This window comes from Centruroides sculpturatus, unplaced genomic scaffold (assembly GCF_000671375.1).
Source record: "Centruroides sculpturatus isolate CEXI.00-Female unplaced genomic scaffold, Cexi_2.0 scaffold15, whole genome shotgun sequence".
Lineage (NCBI taxonomy): Eukaryota > Metazoa > Arthropoda > Arachnida > Scorpiones > Buthidae > Centruroides > Centruroides sculpturatus.
This window is the reverse complement of record NW_019384585.1, coordinates 920,679-939,112: the sequence shown is the minus strand read 5'-3', so window position 1 is coordinate 939,112 and position 18,434 is coordinate 920,679. Positions and strand designations below refer to the sequence as shown.

The following is an 18,434-nucleotide window of genomic DNA, read 5'->3' as shown; positions in this document are numbered from 1 at the left end:
CTCCTGTCAAGCATGACTGAATACTTACTGGAGCTATCTTTTTAAAAAGTTTAAATTTAATTAAGTAAATTTAAAATTACGCCATTTGCCAAAATATTTAAAAATGCAACTTAATGAGGAAAATTTCCCCAAAGTATTCTCGGTCCTTTCGGAAAGAATGGCTTCAAGAAAAAAATCTTAAAGGTGCTTACCTTTAAGATTTTTATCTTGAAGCCATTCTTTCCGAAAGGACCGAGAATACTTTGTCCATTTTCCCATTTTAATACCAATAATAAATAAATTATAAAACTTATATAAATTATACTTTGTTTAAAAACAAAACAAGTAGACAGCACAACAAGTATTACCGTTCTGTGCGCAAAACAAAGGATGAAATAATTTGTGTAACCAGCCCAAAATGTAGCCAAGTCAAATTTTTGTAGCCCAAAAAGTAGCCAGTGCGCCAAATGCTTTTTTTAACGCCAAACTGAAAAATAAGTAGCCCAATTTGGCGCAAAGTAGCCAAATCTGACAACGCTGGTGTACAGTTCTTGTTTATAAAAACTAAAACAAAGGATCAGGAGAGAGGCAATAATAGTTTAAGCAAAGTTTATAAAGCTTTTGTATAGGAAACAAACTATATCTGAAAGCTCTGATAAACATCTTAATGTGAACATTACATTGCTAACATAAACCTTGCATGTCTAATACTAGTGAATTAAGAACAAATATTGAATTCATTTAATATTTGCAAACTCAGTTCAAGAACATCTGTATCAATAATTTAAATTATATAACTCCTAATCTGAATGGTTAGCTACTTCCTGATTTTCAAGTTGAGGTGTATTAAAGTAATTTTATTCATATTTTATTCCGATGTACTGTACCTATGTAACACGCCAACAATTACCGGATTATATTGGGCTATAATATCATGATATAATAGCCCGATATAATCCTGTAATTGTTGACTTTTTAAGTCATTTTATTGATCAGTAAGAAGAAGAATCTCTTAAATACATAAAATAAAGTTATAAAGGAGCTCAAAATATATAAATTAAAACTTATATTTGCAAATATGGATAGTTTTGATGATACTGCAACTTTCTCTCCCTCAGAAAACTAGAAAAATTTAGAAAGAATATATAATAAACAAAAATCTAATAACCAAAATATTTGGCAAAAAGAGTAATTTAATAACTAACAAATGTTTTTGACCATTTTGAATGGTCATCATCAGGTTTATGTTATATTTGAAAGTAAAATATAATCAGCAATCTACAAATTTTAAGAGTTGGAATACAATTTAAATTGACATAAATCAAAAATATAAGATGACATAAGTATCAGTATTTTTAGCAGATTTAATAAAAAAAAAAAAAGTTCCATGCATCCAATATAGTTTCTATTGTCCTTGTAATTTATGACAGAGGCCAATTTATGGAAATCTTTTTTGGAATCTGAAGAAAAACAAAACTATGATACACTTATATCATTCTTGATGTTTTTGATCTCTGACAATGAAATTATATTTCAATTCTTTTAAAATTTGTAGATTCTTATTTTGGTTCTACATTCAGATATAATGTAAACCTGATGATGACCAGAGAAATGGTTGAAAATTTTTAGATATAAAAATTTTTAAATGTAAAATTTTAAACTGTTAAATTCTAGTTTTTTAAATATTAGAACATACAACACTTTTTAAATTAAAGAACATAGGATAAAGTAATAAAACAACTTCTTCACTAAATAAATTATAAAATGCAGCTTTCAAGTAGTTAAAACTTTGAACTAATATTTTTGGCAGTATAAATGGCTATCTTCAGGTTCCAAGAATTTAACTAATGTGAAACACAAATTTTAAAATATGTGCACTTATAAATTATAGAAAATTCAAATAACAAGGCAAATTGAAATATTCCTTAAGGAGGAACTTTCAGGCTAGGTGGAGTGTATCAGTATCCTTATTAATGCATCCATTTGTCTCCAAAATATCAATTAATTTGAATATAAAGTTTCAAAAGTTTAAAAGTTACCTTTCAAGTTGCTTGTAATGAACATAGGATGGTTTTCAAATTTTAGAATATTTTTACAGCTAAATATTTTAAAATAACTATTCATATAAAACTTCTAAAAAAATTATCTAAAAAATAATTAAAGTTTAGAAATATAAAATCATAGTGGTATACTTTCACTCACACTTCTGAAGAGGAACAGAATACAGTTTGGATCTGAAATGATAAAGACCATGAAAAAGTTAGTTTAGGAAGAATTTGAGTATCAGTTGGATATGGGCAATGTGACATGAGACACAAATTGAGAAATTCTAATGAGCAAATTTGAAACTCTGACAGTTTTCCAATGTTATAATGTACAGTACATTACAATGTTCTTAGATAACAATGAACACAATTACAGTAATTTGAAATAGTAGCATTCTTTTTGGAAGACCCCATACATAAAAATTGTTTTTTATTCTAATATTTAAAAACTGTTATATATTATTTTTCTAATCTTTGTTCTTTTTACATTAAGATATATTTACAATTTTTGATGTATCAAGTTTTAATTGTATATTTTGTATGTCTTATTTTTGAAAATTAACACCAAAAACATAATTTTAATTTAGTTGTGAAGTTTGGTATGTAATGCCATTTTTTTATACACTAAAATCTAGGATTTGATAATTTTACACCAGAAAGTTTTATGAACTTTCCTAGTTTAATGTCAAAGAATGCAGATGATAATATGCTAGGAGTTTTATAAATGTTTGACTTCCTATATTTTCTATTGGTTTGGTTTTTTGAATTACTAATATTATTTTATATTTAATGCCTTCATATTAAAAATGCAAAAAAATTATTAATTATATTGAATCATATATAATTAAAATATTCTGTCTTACTTCATTCAAATTTAAAGTAATTATACATAAGGAGGTTTAATTAGTAGCCCAAAAAGTTATAAATTACATTCCTTATTATGAATGAATGCAATTGATAGTTTGGAGACAGCAGATATGAAGCCTGTTTGTCTCAACACACTGCTATGTAGTTTAAGCCATCAAAAACAAAATACAAACTTAAACAGGAGTTAAACAATATAAAATGAAAAGTTTCACAGCTTGTTGATAATGAAATATAAAGTTTAAAAAAGTTTTTCAATTTGAAAGAATGAGAATATATTTGTATTAATATTACTTTACTGTCCTAATATTTCCAAAATACAGTAAACTCCCGATTATCTGTGTGCGGATTATCCGTGCATGAATTTAATTTTAAAAAAATAATTATATTTGTATGTATTTTTTAAATAGTTACTCGCTTTCATGTTTACGCATCCTATAAGTGTGCACGTGTTCGTATTTAGATGTTTGAAGTGGGTGGTGAGGGTATCTGAAGTCAGCTGGACTAGTTTTAGTTAGGCCACTTCTTTCGCACTAACATTTCTTTTCGGAGAAGAAACATTCAGCGTGATAGTGAGTACATTTATACAAAGTTTTGTTTAGTTGCATGTTATAATACGTATTACAATTTAAGATTTGATTATATGTACTGTATGTATGTATAATACATATTATACATAATATTTTTTTCAAATAACTCTCCCACAAATACTTTTAGTGTAAAATTATGTAAAATAAGATGTTTTTTATTTTTAATTTTCAGATAAGTACCCTTAAAATGCCTAATAATCGAAAGAAAGTCGTACTTACTATAAAACAAAAATTAACGTTAATTGAAAAAGGTGAATCTACATCAAATCTACATGTTGTATTTTAGAAATAAATAATAATAGTTTGGATTATCTGTGTTTCTGGATTATCCTTGCCACCTCTTCCCACCATTAGCCCAAATAATCGGGAGTTTACTGTAATTATCTTCAACAAAGTACCTGTAACAGATTAATTTTTCTTTTGAGTTCAAATGAATAATTTGAAGTTTAAAGTTTGGAATAATATATTTTAATTAATTGCAAAGAAAATAGTAAAATACTTGAAGATGATGTTTTATCATCAACTTCAAGTATTAATTAATCTTTAAGTAAAAATTAATTCATTTAAATATCTATAGAGTAAATTAGAACTGAGAATTTATGTGCATAAATGATTAAATTTACATATATGCACATACACCAGTATATACTCTGTGGTAGAAAAGTTAGCTCCAGGGAAGAGGCATCCAATGAAACTTTATTAGTATGAACATAATGATGATAATAAGTGATTCAATATCATAGTACAGTATATAGATAATTTCCTATGGTGTAATTTAATACCTATTCTCTTGCTTGGATATTAACAAGAATATTATCATAAATAGACGTGTACAGACATTATATACAGGATATCCATAAAGTCTGTGTGCAATTTATAACTTTATTAGTATTTGTGATAGAAAAAAATCTGTAAAAAGTATTAGAATGCTTAATGTACCTAGTTTTAAGTAAAATTACAGTATTTAGTAATTCTTCAACACAATAATTTAACAATTTTTCGAAACTTTCAAAATACTTCATTTTCAGAATTACATGGTTTCAACTAAAGAAAAAGTAAACTGTGTCCTTTGGTTAGCTGAACTGAAATCTACTGTTGCTGTACAAAGAAAGTTTAGAACTGAATACAATAAAGAACCACCTCATAGGAACTCTATTGCCAAATGGATGAAAAAATTCAGAGACAGGCTCAATCCATGATAAGCCACAGTCTGGTAGGCCACGTGTCAGTGAAGAAAGTGTAGCATCTGTAGAAGAATCCTTTATGGTAAGTCCAAGAAAGTCATTAAGACAAGCATCACTAGAGCTTAGGCTTTCAAATTCCACTGTTCATAAGATTCTGCAGAAAAGACTTAATAAAATATAATAAAACAATAAAAAAGAATATAGATTATCTTATTTCCAATTCATTCTACATAATTTCTCTATCACAAATCTATATAAATAAACTGTAAATGTTCGTTTGTTCAAAATCTTAAATCTCCAAAAGTTCTTAACCAATTGCTTTGAAATTTTGACACAACATTGCATTCGAATACGCACTTGTTTTTATATTATATAGATGTCAAAATTCCCCCCGTGGGGGAGAGGGACAAAATTAAGGCTGACCTTGAAGACCTGGTCTTCTATTACAGTAGTCTTGAAAACTCGGCCTAATGTGGACCAAAGGGTGGTTGAGTTTGTGAAAATGCTGGGTTATTGGGAATGGGGTTAAAAAAAATAAGTATGAGTGTTTCCTCAGAAAATACTGTACTGTACTTGTATGTATTGTTTACTTGAGAATACAACAGAGAATAAACTGCCCAAATACCCTTAAACAAAGGAAAAGTACGTCTTTTATGAAGGCATAGAGCCTTTACTACATGAAAATGAAAATTAATGAATACACTGTGTACAGTAATTTACCTGATAAGACAGACCTCAGAAAAATACTTTGAGGCATAAAGCTGTCTATAATGAAAATTAATTAACTAAGGATTTTTTTGCCCTGCCAGAGTGTGGCCGAGTTATCCAGACTGCTGGGTTATCGAGTGCCGAGTTTTCGAGACACTACTGTATAATATTTTAGATGCAGTTTTTTACGTTTTAATAGGGCAAGTCGAGAAAATGTACACTAAGAAGGGATTTTTTGAGATTTCCCCACGGGGAGTGATAATTATACATTTATAATAGATACATTGAGCCACAGCAACGTGTGGCCAGGTACAGCTAGTAAAATTATAAATTTTTTAAATTGCACATGAACATTATGGACACCCTGTATATCTTGCAACAGATTTGCCACAGATGTTGCATCTGCCACTCCAGATCTTTCACACTTGTAGGTGACTGAAGCTGATTTTCTGCCAACCTCACAAATGCTCAATATGTGACAAATCTGCAGATAAGGCAGTCCAAGGAAGTATAGTAATGTGTCAGAGATTCCTGGGAAACTCCAGATGAAAAATGGTTGTTTGCAGGGGGCCACAAAAAAGCAACACAAGAGTGTACAGGATTTCCTTATGTACTACTATGTCATCAACATTTCTTGTACCATTATTAGCAATGACAATCAAATGAGATATTTCTTCAGACTAGCATCAACAGTGGTATTGAAGCATTCAGGTGTGCATGTGTGTGTGAGAGAGGAAGAAAATAGGATTTAAGAGAACAATTTTTCAAAATAATATAAGGATATGAGTAAAAAAAAGGACAAGACATCAGTTTGTTTGTTCATAATATACATTTACATACCGCAGTCTCCTCAATAAAGACTTTTGTTTTTCACTGTGCCTGTTTTTTTTTTCAATTGAACTCCTTGCTCTTATATGATTTTATGCCGTATTAATGTCATATAAATTTATTAAAATAAACAGAAGTCTTGATTTATAAAAATAGTCTTATTGCAATGAAGTTAATCTGTTTTTCCAGCTCTACACTTTAACAGAATTCTAAGAAAATAATGTTACTAGATTAATTTCATATGTTTCTGTCAAGTGGAAGTGATACTAATTTATCTGAGAAATCATACCATATAGTAATATCTTTCAACATATTTTATGCTTGTAAACGATATTTGGTGAATGTAAATTTCAGGACTATGGAACATCTCTATGACCAAAGATATCCAGATCAAACTAAGTGCTTATGTTATGTGTTCCAATGTAATGCACCCTACATATGTAAAACTGACTACATTGAACCGTAATACAATTTCAATCAACAAATTAGGCAAAATGTCAGAAATGAAAGAATTGCAGATTTTCTCATATCAGCTTTTGTTAATTCTTGTGATTTTACTTAAAGAATATCTTCTGGTTAGAGCCAAAGGACTTTGGAGAATTTTGTTTGATAATGGAATGTTCCATTTTGTGCATCTTTGCATAATAACTTTATGATGCTAATATTCAACATTGCATTGATTTTTGTTACTTGGCACTGAATAGTAATCCACTTTTTCATTAACTATTTGTTCCACTATTTGTTCCATTATTTGTTTCATTAACTACTTGTTCTATAATCTAATGAAGCAATGTTAAAAAAAATGGAAAGGTTAATATACAGTCAACCCCCTATAACACGGTAGATACATTCTGGTTTTTATGAATTCATTTTCTACGAGTCCAGCCAATCACAGCCTGGCACGTATGCAGTTTACGGACTACGGCTGTTTGAAAGGTTTCTTCCATAAAATTAATCGATTCTAGACTAATTTGACTTAACATTTCCAAAATACATATAATTTTTTGGGAATAATCCATACAAACTATGCTATAAACAAAAAATTGTAGGACTACTTACCAAGTGTGCACCGTTCGACTACGCCATTGCTTAAGCTTGTTTTCGTCATGGAGCTTGTCATCGAATGGCACTCGTGTGCTACCTGATAAATTATTTTTTTTGTGAAAAATTCACTGAACTTTGGAGACATCATTAATATAAATATAATTTTTATGGACGTTAAATAATAAATGGTTTTTAGTAGGTCCGCTACTTGTTTAAACTCGACGGTTTGTACAATATCCGCTATTGGTCTAGATTCGACCAATCCTGTCGTGACACGGGTCAGCGATGACGTTTTACCGAATTATATGAGTGTTTTTAGCATGTTTGTATGAATACTGTCGCAATTTTTTTGCAGTAATATAGGAATCCGAACTATAGGAACCCGTGTTATAGGGGGTCGACTGTATATAATGTGCATTATTGGACAGCAAAGACTTAGAGAAATGGATAACCAATACATTTTGAATTGTAATATCTGTTATGGTTATACTGGAAATCAAATCATTTGTATTGATAGTTTCCTTTAATGAGAACTGGCTATAAATTTTCTTTGTTCTAGCTTTTGTATAAATCAGGTGTTGCTGTAGTTGGTGATAGTGCTCTAAACAAACTCGAAAGACTGTTGCTGTGTTGTTTTTATAGATTAAATTTTTAAAGATCTCTTAAACAAATGTAAGCAAATGAAAATATCAGATTTTATGAAAAAAAAGTAGAGAAAAATCAAGATGTTGCTGATAGATGACCTTCAGATTAAAGTCAATAGAAAAGCTCACATGATGATATTTTGCCAAGAAGAAAATGTCCTCATTTAATGATGTTTGGCAGTGAAGAAAAAAATTAATATTAACTTGCAGTACTTTTGATTGTGATTGTTAGTTAATTATTGATTGCTTGAATAAACATATTTCTCATAATTACAAAAAAGAATAGTATACTTTTGCTAACTTTGGAACCAACCCATGTTTATACTAGTCTGTTTTGTACAGCAAAGATTTACATAACATGGCACTTTTTCAGAACCCAACTACACTTATACAGAGGATATCTGTATATATTTTTTGTTTCTTTTAGTCAACCTCACTTATCTTAGTAAACTGAGATTTTGGGAGCAGATGTTCAAACTAAGCAAGTTGACTTCATTGAACAGGCAGAAAATTTTTTGAATATTTTGCTTGAAGATGGGTTTATGGACCTGAAAACATTTAAGATATTAATAATGTATATTAAACTTTATTAAAGCACTGTTTGTTTAAATTGTGTTACATTTCATATCTTTTGCGGATATACAAATTACAGTGTGACCTCTGTTTACAAGTATTTGATCTCTGAGAATTCAGAGCAGGAGCAGTTTTCTTCTCTCTTTTTCCATCTCTAAAAATAATATAACTACAGGTATACCTCACCTTACGTCGGTAATTGGTTCCAGGAGAACGACATAAGTCGAATTTATTTGTCTCCAAATCTACTTGTCACTAGGCTAAACCATAAATTGCCAATTCCGGTTCTGTATTTTATTTATTAATGCATTTTTAATAATGTATGGTTAATAAGGATCTATTTTAAGCTTACAAACAAATAAATTTTAGTTTTTAATATAGTACAGAAAAAAGTAATCTAAATTTATGAATGCATGTACTGTAAATACAGCACATACTTGTAAATGTATATATTTTAATATGATTTTATGTGCTTTAAATGCTTTTCTAGTGATATTACGACTTCAATATTTGTGGCGGACAGACGTAAAGTCAAATAAAATGACTTAAACTTGATTTTTATTTTTCCATATACTTTTTTGACAAACAACGTAAGCCGAGGTATACCTGTATTCCAAGATGATAGTCACATTACCTGGTGATACAGTTTGATAAGTAAACGAATGGCATAACCTGTTGCATATCAAGCTACTTTACAGGGAATGCACCCAATGATATTTAATATTCTCAGAATATTCTGTTTAAATATTGTTATTTGAAGTCTAAAACCATGGCATGCATAAACATTTTAAAATATAGTTATGCTTATTATTATGGCATTTAGACTCAAAAAGGTTTGCCATCTATGAATTAGATCACTTAGTCAGGCTATCTTTTTCATATTTACATAATTATTATTATAACTTAAATAATGTCTAGAGCAATTTACTTTTGTTTAAATTATCTCAAAGAATCTTACAAGTATTACATTACATACAAATTGTAGTATCATTCTTACAAATAATATCTATTAAATTCAAAACTAACATAAAACTCAGAATATTTGTTATGTGTATTCAAATTTATGCATAAATGGGTCATCACACACTGTAATTTTGAAATTTTTTGCTCTCTGGACCCCAAAATTTTGGTAAAATTTCACTGGTGATCGTGACTAGATTCAGTACTGTTATATTGAAAAATATAACTTAGAAATGGATAAATCACTTTTTATAACATGCCCTAAAATTATATCATCCAAATTAAATGATGACCAGGTGAAATAATAGCTTAAGAACTATGTACTTGAAGTACAGGAAGATGCAATATGAAATGGTAAGTTAATGTGTTTAAGATTGCTGTACCGTTGTTTATATTTATGATTTTAAAGTACTGCCAACTTGTACATGTTTTTGGTTTTTCTTTTTTAAATATGGCTACAGCCATTAAGAACAATAAAGCATTAAGATAATGTTTATTGAATGATTAGAACTGCTTCATCATATTGAGATTCAAAACATAATACTATCATCTATTAAAAACTGGTATGATATAAATTTCATTTTGAAACTACCTACAGATTTATTACATTATCTCTATACAACTGTTTGTTTCATATGGCTCATTATTTTAAGTGTCAAAAGCCTCATTTTTCACCTGTTTTCTTAAATTTTTTTATAGGAGAATATTTTTTTGTTGATTCATTCCAAAGTTAAAGTTTTAAAAGAATTGGTCTTAAGAATAATGAATTATAGTGTTTGTTATCAACTATACAGGGTGCATAGGAAAGTTCCTTTAACCGGAAAATTCTTGCAAATGGAGAGAACTACAGCTATGCAAGTGAGGTAACGGTATAGTAAAGTGACTATGCCCAACCTAATGCAAACAATAGCAGTGCCCCTAGTGGAAAAATTTGGATGATAGGCAGTGCAAAACAAAAACAGATAGAGCAAACTTTCCAATTAGAAAGTTTTAGAACATCAATTGCTTAGTATGAAATGACATGTGGTTCACACAGATAAGATAAATTGTCGCCTGTATACCCAAAAATGTCCGAAAGCGATGCACGCCATTTTGTGTAAACGTTTGAAAGGAATAGTCATAGGTATGAAGAAATATGCACAATTTATTGCATAAAATACATACGTCAATACAGTTTGATAACAATGCCGTGTATCATGAGCAATGGCAAACTTTTCAAACATACTCAACATTAACTTGTCATGACTGTGTGACAGTTTGTCTTTCCATTGTTTTTTGTGTGATGTTATCAAACTTTATTGACATAAGTATGTATTATTATATCGTAACCTCACTTGCATAGCTGTAGCTCTCTCCGTTTGCAAGAATTTTCTGGTTAAAGGGACTTTCCTATGCACCCTGTATATTGAGGGTTATGATAGGCATTTTTTGGCTTTCTTTTCATACCTGAAAATGATTAACTAAAACTCAAAATTTTGTCTATTGTATAGTTTTGATAGCTAATTCTGATAAAGATTAGATGACAGACAGCAATATCCACAATTATAATAAGCAGATTCTATTGTATCTTTTATTTTTGAAACAAGATCAATAGAAATTACATTTTTAACAGTTTTATGCATAAATTATGTTATATTGAAACAATGCACTTTCCTACTATGTAGTAAAATATTAATGTAATGTTGAGGAAACATGGATATTGTGTATTTCTATTACAAAAGATGACAGATAAAAGAACACAAGTGATTTATTTAATCATGAACTGATTTACAATGACAAATTTCACAGGGAAATATACAGTATAAAATTCAACAAATTATATATAAAACATTATAAGCTTAAGAAGGCCTACAAAAATATTTTACCAGAAATGACAATTGATTGTCACGTACATAAATAAATCTGGCACTGAAAAAAACGCCGCACTGCTTGTGAAAGATTCACTAACTCATTTTGTTATTATGTGGCATATGAATTGGTCCCCTTCAGTTTCCTGATAGGCACAAGTAGAAATGTAATTTTGTACATGATCGACATCTATTTCTTTTTTTACATTTCAATAAACTGAATTGCTGTATATCCATAACAAATTGCAATTTATAGCATATATAAAGTGATAAAATAGAATTATCATGGACATCTTAAAAATGTTTGAAATGACTTTTCACATTAAAAAAAAAAAAAAAAAACTTGTCGAATGTTGTATTGTATCCATGTAAAGTAGAAAATAAAGAAAAATTATTCTCAAACTCAAATTTCTTAAAAGACAAGGAAACATGGACAATTTTTCTACTTTGAATAGTTAGTTACCATTCAAAAAATAAATTATTGCACTGAAGTTCTTATAAAATCATATCAAACATTTTTATCAAATATTCTGGATGGATAATGAATTATTTTCAAGCATATATACTTTTTCTTTTACAATTATTTATATCTATGTGAATAAAAATCAGTGTAATTTACACAAAGCATAAAAAATGCTACAGCTCAAACTGCTGCTAAGTTTCGAATCATCCTTCAAAATACGGCATATGAAAATACATAAAATTTTTATTGCTGATGATGAACTTCTCTGAAGTCTGGTTTATTTAAATACCATGTCCATGGTGCAAAATTAATAACTAATTTAAATATTGACATTATTTGTTCTACTGTCTCCAAAAATTCTTAATTTCAAAACAAAATCTATACAAATTCTTTTTGTATGATGTTAGATATCAATATAACTGTTTGTGTAAAATATTAAAATGTATACATGATAAAATCTGTAATTTGCAGTTCTTGTTATATTGATTTGTTGCTTTTGATGTCTTCTACATTAAATAACATGATTTTCAATAGTAACAATGATAATGATTAACTAGTTTTTCAGATTTCTTTGTTCAGATACTGATGAGATCGTTTTATTTTATCTATTGATTTGGATAAAATCTCACTCTTAACAATTTTAAAATTATTAACAATGCTTTGATATTTGAATAATTTGATCCTTTTTCCAAACGTCTGTAGCAAGCAGATAAACATTTAATTGATCTTTATCAAAGAGGAGTCAAAATAGACATTCGAATATAATTTCCATAATTTTCTTAAGATTGTTGGCTCTGTAACAGATAAATGCATTGTTATCATTCCAAACGGCAGCCAAATCTATATATTTATGCTGCAGTAAACATGATATGCATACATTCCGTAGAGGAAAAATAGTAGTCTGTATTTGTCTCAGATAATAGTCAACACACAAACACACAACAGAAGCAACTTGCCGAGTCTAACAATTAAATTTGTGGTCAAGCTATGCAAACACTGTACAACACTGCAAACCTCATTGCTCGTTCACTCCATGCAATTTTCTATTTTCATGTCAGTACATGGATAAAGAGTAAAAAGGATGGGTAAGTTCAAGGCACGGAGTGCAAGACGCACTTTCTAGGTAAGGCCAAAATCTGCCTATGGATGCAGGGCCTAATAAAAGGCACAATTTGTGCACGGCGTAATTTTTTGTTACAAAAAACAACGTAATAAATCTTACAGGTGCCAAGACTTTTTACAGTACAGACCATGTCTATATTTTCATTGCACGTTGTTTTTTGAAAATCTTTGTAATCCAATATTTCACAGTTCTATAGATCAAAGTCATCCATTCCTCGTGACAGTCTCACATTTTCTTGCTTTCTTCTCTGACTCCTACGGACGGCATCCGCTCTTCTATAAGGTTCGTTTTTGAGGCCTGCAAGTACGTTAAAATTGCATAAATATAAAATTTACATCATTTATAGCTACAATACAATTTATATATTTATACAAATAATTCTTTTGGGTCTCTCTACCCTATGGGCAATAAAAAGGCTCTTTTCAGCCCATGTATTTGGCCAGATCCACATCAGGACAGCTGAGTAGTGAAGGACAAGACCAAGTGTATCTGAGAGAGACCACCCCAGAAAAATTTCTGGGGATCTTTCAATCACCCAAATTCAGTCCCAGATCATTAGATTGATGCTTTAACTGACTTAGCCATCTGGCCAGTCTACAAATAGTCTATAACACATTTAGATTAAAATTAAAATATATCATATTGTTTTTAAAAGTTACTTAGAAGAAGTGGTGATTAATTTTAATTGGATTAAATTTATAATTCAGTAATTATTGGATAATAATAATAATAACCACTTCAATTATCAAAAATTGGTAAAATAGAGCCTAAAATAGTATCTTAATTTTGATAAAATTTACTGTCTTCAATTGAGTTAATATCAACTGAATTTAAGTCAATTCATACCCAACAAAATATCCTCTAATGCTCCATTGTATACTTCATCTTGTTTAAGGAGTCTCTTCTCTTTAACCTGACGAGCTTTGTTTCTTAGTTCATTAATAACAGCCTCCTTTCAAATAAATTAAAAGTTGCATAATTCATATATATATATAAACATAANCTAGCTCATATTTTAAATTTAAAGAATGGAATAATTTAAGTTTTACTTTCTAAAAATCTTAATTAACAAAAAACTGTATTATGCTCATTAAATAATACTAAATAAAATAAATCTTCAACAAAAACTACTGTTAAGCACTATTTATTAAGATGACTCTAGACTTTATATGTTTATTATATATAAAATACTGTTGTTAAACATGATTAATTTATAATAAAATCATGTTTACATAAATATAACATACAGTCAATTTTTTAAAAACAACAAATACTGATGAAAACAAAAAAATGGTCATTGTTTGGAGATTATTTTGTAAGCATTTCAAAAAGAAATGTTGCTAAAAAATGATGCCCATTTTTTGGAATGCATATCACTTTTAAATGGTGGCAGCTATTGGAGGGTAAACTGTATATATTTGTTTCATAAAGATTTTTAAACATCCCATATTTAATAATTGCACTTTAATGTTTCAGATATAATTTAAAATTATTTCAGAACCAGCAATTATTTATTGACGACATCACAATGCTGGGCTGCAATTTTTAATTACATTTTAAATTTATTTTGTTTAAAATATATGCTCTCCATCTTAAAATTAGTAGTGGCTTACCCCTGTACAGTACATCATACTTTTTCTTTAACAATAGAGTCATGCTGGTCATCTATCTAACAATTTAGGAAAAAATTTTTAAATTGAAATAACACAACGTCAGATTTGCATTGGAAATTTATATATAGTTTAATTGGAGCCTCCTCCCCTAAACTTTTCATATCTAGTCTTGTCTTTCAACTATATAACTCAGTTTTTGAAATTAAGGAAAGACAGACAGACATACAGACAACAGTGGGAATTTATAGGTCTACAATTTTTCAAATTGAAGCCCAACATTTAGTAGATGTCTCTTGCAGAATGAAAGTTTACTGAAGTATTGAATTAATGGACATACCACAATAACTGTTTCACAAATTTATTCTTAAAGTTCCAAATAATATATATAATCCAAGCTTTCATAGTGTATGTGTAGATTTTACTAAAATTTATATACGTGTATATTATTAATTTATCAATTTAAGATATGCGATATCTTATTGTATATATATTAATGCATTAATAACAGTTAAATTAGAAAACAATGAAAAACTTACAATCCAAAGGAGTTTATTGAAATGTAAATATTCTGCATCGACAAACTTGCAGAATTTAATTTGTCTTTTAAAATACAGAATGTTTGAGAATGAACACGACACACAAATTGGACTCTAGAATGTTGTCTTATAGAGTTTTTGACAAGCAGAATATTTGAATAAAGAGTTCATTTTGAAACACTGGGGAAGATCTAAATTAGTATAAAAATAGTAAATAATTTGTTATTTTGGATGTGTTATGATGGCTATACTGTACTTAATTGTGAAATGAGTGTTTTGTCATTCTTTTGCATTAACTATATAAATTTGGAAGAACATATGGATTCTTCACAACCAACAACTGTCTACTCTTAACCATTAACCGGTGCGAAATTCTTTAAAATCGGCGAACGTTTTCGATTCCCCTCCTGGGATCTTCTTCAGGCTTACTTCTTTATATCTTTCGTTATAACCGGATTCTTTAATTCGAATGTTTTTGAAAAAACGTAACGTGCTATTTTTCGAAAAAATTCCGAAAACGGAAGGAATCCACTTGTTATTTCAAATGTAATTTTCTACCAATGGGGAATCATTGTGTGCATTACGTCATAAAACTTGTCTTATAAACTATATTATGATTTATCGTCAATTAAAAATTGCCATGCTGCAGAGAGATTTATTTCTTCTTTGAAATTAATGCATGCGGATTTACGATCGGCTTTAAATATTTCCAGTGCCTCCAAAGTTCTTAGTTGTTCCGTGTGTTGGGTGGTGCGAATAACATGCGCTTCATCGAAGAAAGGTGTGATGTCCGAGTTTGTCGCATACGTAGATAGGGCCGTCGTACACTTATTATGTTCGATGTCTGATTTATGTTCTTTTAATCTTGTGGCCAATGAACGCTTGGTGGATCCGATATACACTAAAGGTCTATCCCATCTGTTATCTTTTAATGGAATACTGTATATCCCTGGCAGCCTATTTGGGTCTGAATTGTCCTTCCCGTTCCTTAATAAACTGTAAATGGTTGGGTTTCAATTTTCTGTGTGCACCTTCCCACTGGTAATGAACCCATTATTAATAAGGTGAGATGGATGTGTTTAACAAGAGCTATTAGACTCACAAGAAGGAAAGTATATTCTTTGATTGCCAAGATTATTCGTATAGAAGATTCCTTATTTCAACAAGATCAGAATCTATTGGTAGTCGAAAATGCAAAACAAGTCAACATCTATAATAGATTGAGATACAACTGGAAAAATCATTATATTCAGAAAATGCAGTGGATTTTACGATTTCAAGTACCTAAAAGATCTAATATGGTAAACTGTCCATTCGTGACTTGGGATAACATACTAGTTCCGGACTTTGTTAAGCAGGTACTGAGGTATGGTCCAGCATACGTGCCTCCTCCTTCCCCTAAGGAAGCAAGTAACTCTTTCATCCCTGACTTGGAAAATCTACTGAAGGGACTCTCGCATAACCAAAAAGAGTACTACAGATGGCTAGCATCAATTAAGATCGGTACCACGAAGGAATCTAAGGAGGTTATACAGATGAAGCATAAATTGAATAGAGCTTCCAAATGGATAAAGAATAATAACATTGTTTTGACCAGGGCAGATAAAGCCAAAGTAATGGTCCTAATGAAAAGAGAGACATATGAGAAAGGATTAATTGAATACCTCTCATTAACTCAGTGTTCTGAAATGGAAACAAGCTGGGTAGATAAGATGCAAGCAAGAATTAAACGATTTACTAATACGAAACTAGCCAAGAACATAGGTATGAAGAACATAATTGTAGATGCTCCAGACGTGCCGAAGCTGTTCGCCTTTGCTAAGACGCATAAACAAGGGCAACAACTTAGACCTATAGTAGACAAAGGGAGAGCTCCCACCATTAAGTTAGAAAAGTTAATACATAACAGGCTATCCATGCACTTGAAAGATTACCAGTTCAAAATAGAAAGTCCAATGGAGCTTTTAAAAGAACTTAAGAAGATAGACACTCCGGATTGCGCGACAATATTGGATTTTAGATCCTTATATCCTTCAATAAAAATTGAACCATGTTTTTGTGCGCTCAGGGACTTCCTTCTCTCTAGCATAGAGGACACCACATTGCACAACGACATACTCGAGTTAGCGCATCTGGCTTGTTACAATTCAGTATTCCAATTTAAGAACATCATATACGAGCAAGGAAGAGGAGTGCCAATGGGAAGTCCATTATCTGGAGATTTATGCGAAATGGTTATCAGGATATTAGAAAGTAAAGTCCTTCCCTCCTTTCTCCCAAATATCAGCCTGTACAGAAGATATATCGACGATATAATTATCCTTTGGAAAGATGAGCCAGATATAGATCATTTTATAAAATCTATGAACAACAACCCATACGGCCTCGTAGTGGAACTGGAACAACAGAGTAAGGATAAAGTACACTTCTTGGATATTGGCATAGATATGAAAGAAAGGGAGATACAAACTTATGTATACAGAAAACCTACAGCGATATCAACGTATATACCTTACGAATCTTGTGACCCATTCTCTTACAAGATAGCGGCGTTTAGAGCATTAGTAGAAAGAGCATTTACGCATTCTTCCACCTCCCAAGCCCTCCAAAGAGAATTAAATTACATTAGGAAGATAGCTAAAGAGCACGGTTACAACAATATGATAGAAGGTTTATGTAAGCAGCACCGGCGTTTGCAGAATGGTGCAGAGGAAAAGGTAGAGGTACTAAATAATGGAAATGAGGATAACGTACAGAGGGTACCAATAACGTATAACCCGCATCTAAAGGCAATGTACGGAAAAATTGCAAAAATAAAAGGAATTAATATTGCATACAAAAGAAACCCAACCATTTACAGTTTATTAAGGAACGGGAAGGACAATTCAGACCCAAATAGGCTGCCAGGGATATACAGTATTCCATTAAAAGATAACAGATGGGATAGACCTTTAGTGTATATCGGATCCACCAAGCGTTCATTGGCCACAAGATTAAAAGAACATAAATCAGACATCGAACATAATAAGTGTACGACGGCCCTATCTACGTATGCGACAAACCCGGACATCACACCTTTCTTCGATGAAGCGCATGTTATTCGCACCACCCAACACACGGAACAACTAAGAACTTTGGAGGCACTGGAAATATTTAAAGCCGATCGTAAATCCGCATGCATTAATTTCAAAGAAGAAATAAATCTCTCTGCAGCATGGCAATTTTTAATTGACGATAAATCATAATATAGTTTATAAGACAAGTTTTATGACGTAATGCACACAATGATTCCCCATTGGTAGAAAATTACATTTGAAATAACAAGTGGATTCCTTCCGTTTTCGGAATTTTTTCGAAAAATAGCACGTTACGTTTTTTCAAAAACATTCGAATTAAAGAATCCGGTTATAACGAAAGATATAAAGAAGTAAGC

At 30.3% G+C, this 18,434-nt stretch overlaps 1 protein-coding gene across 1 annotated transcript in view; it reads right to left on the bottom strand.

Moving 5' to 3' along the window:
• Positions 1-11,148: 11,148 nt before the first annotated feature.
• Positions 11,149-18,434, bottom strand: part of LOC111624564 (formin-like protein CG32138) — a 142,236-nt gene continuing 134,950 nt past the window's right edge. The window contains exons 26-27 of the mRNA XM_023367445.1: positions 13,699-13,804; positions 11,149-13,149 (exon numbers count right to left, since the gene is read on the bottom strand). Of these exons, the coding sequence (XP_023223213.1) occupies positions 13,043-13,149; positions 13,699-13,804 (213 nt within the window). The 3' untranslated portion in view covers positions 11,149-13,042. The remainder of the gene's footprint in view (positions 13,150-13,698; positions 13,805-18,434) is intronic.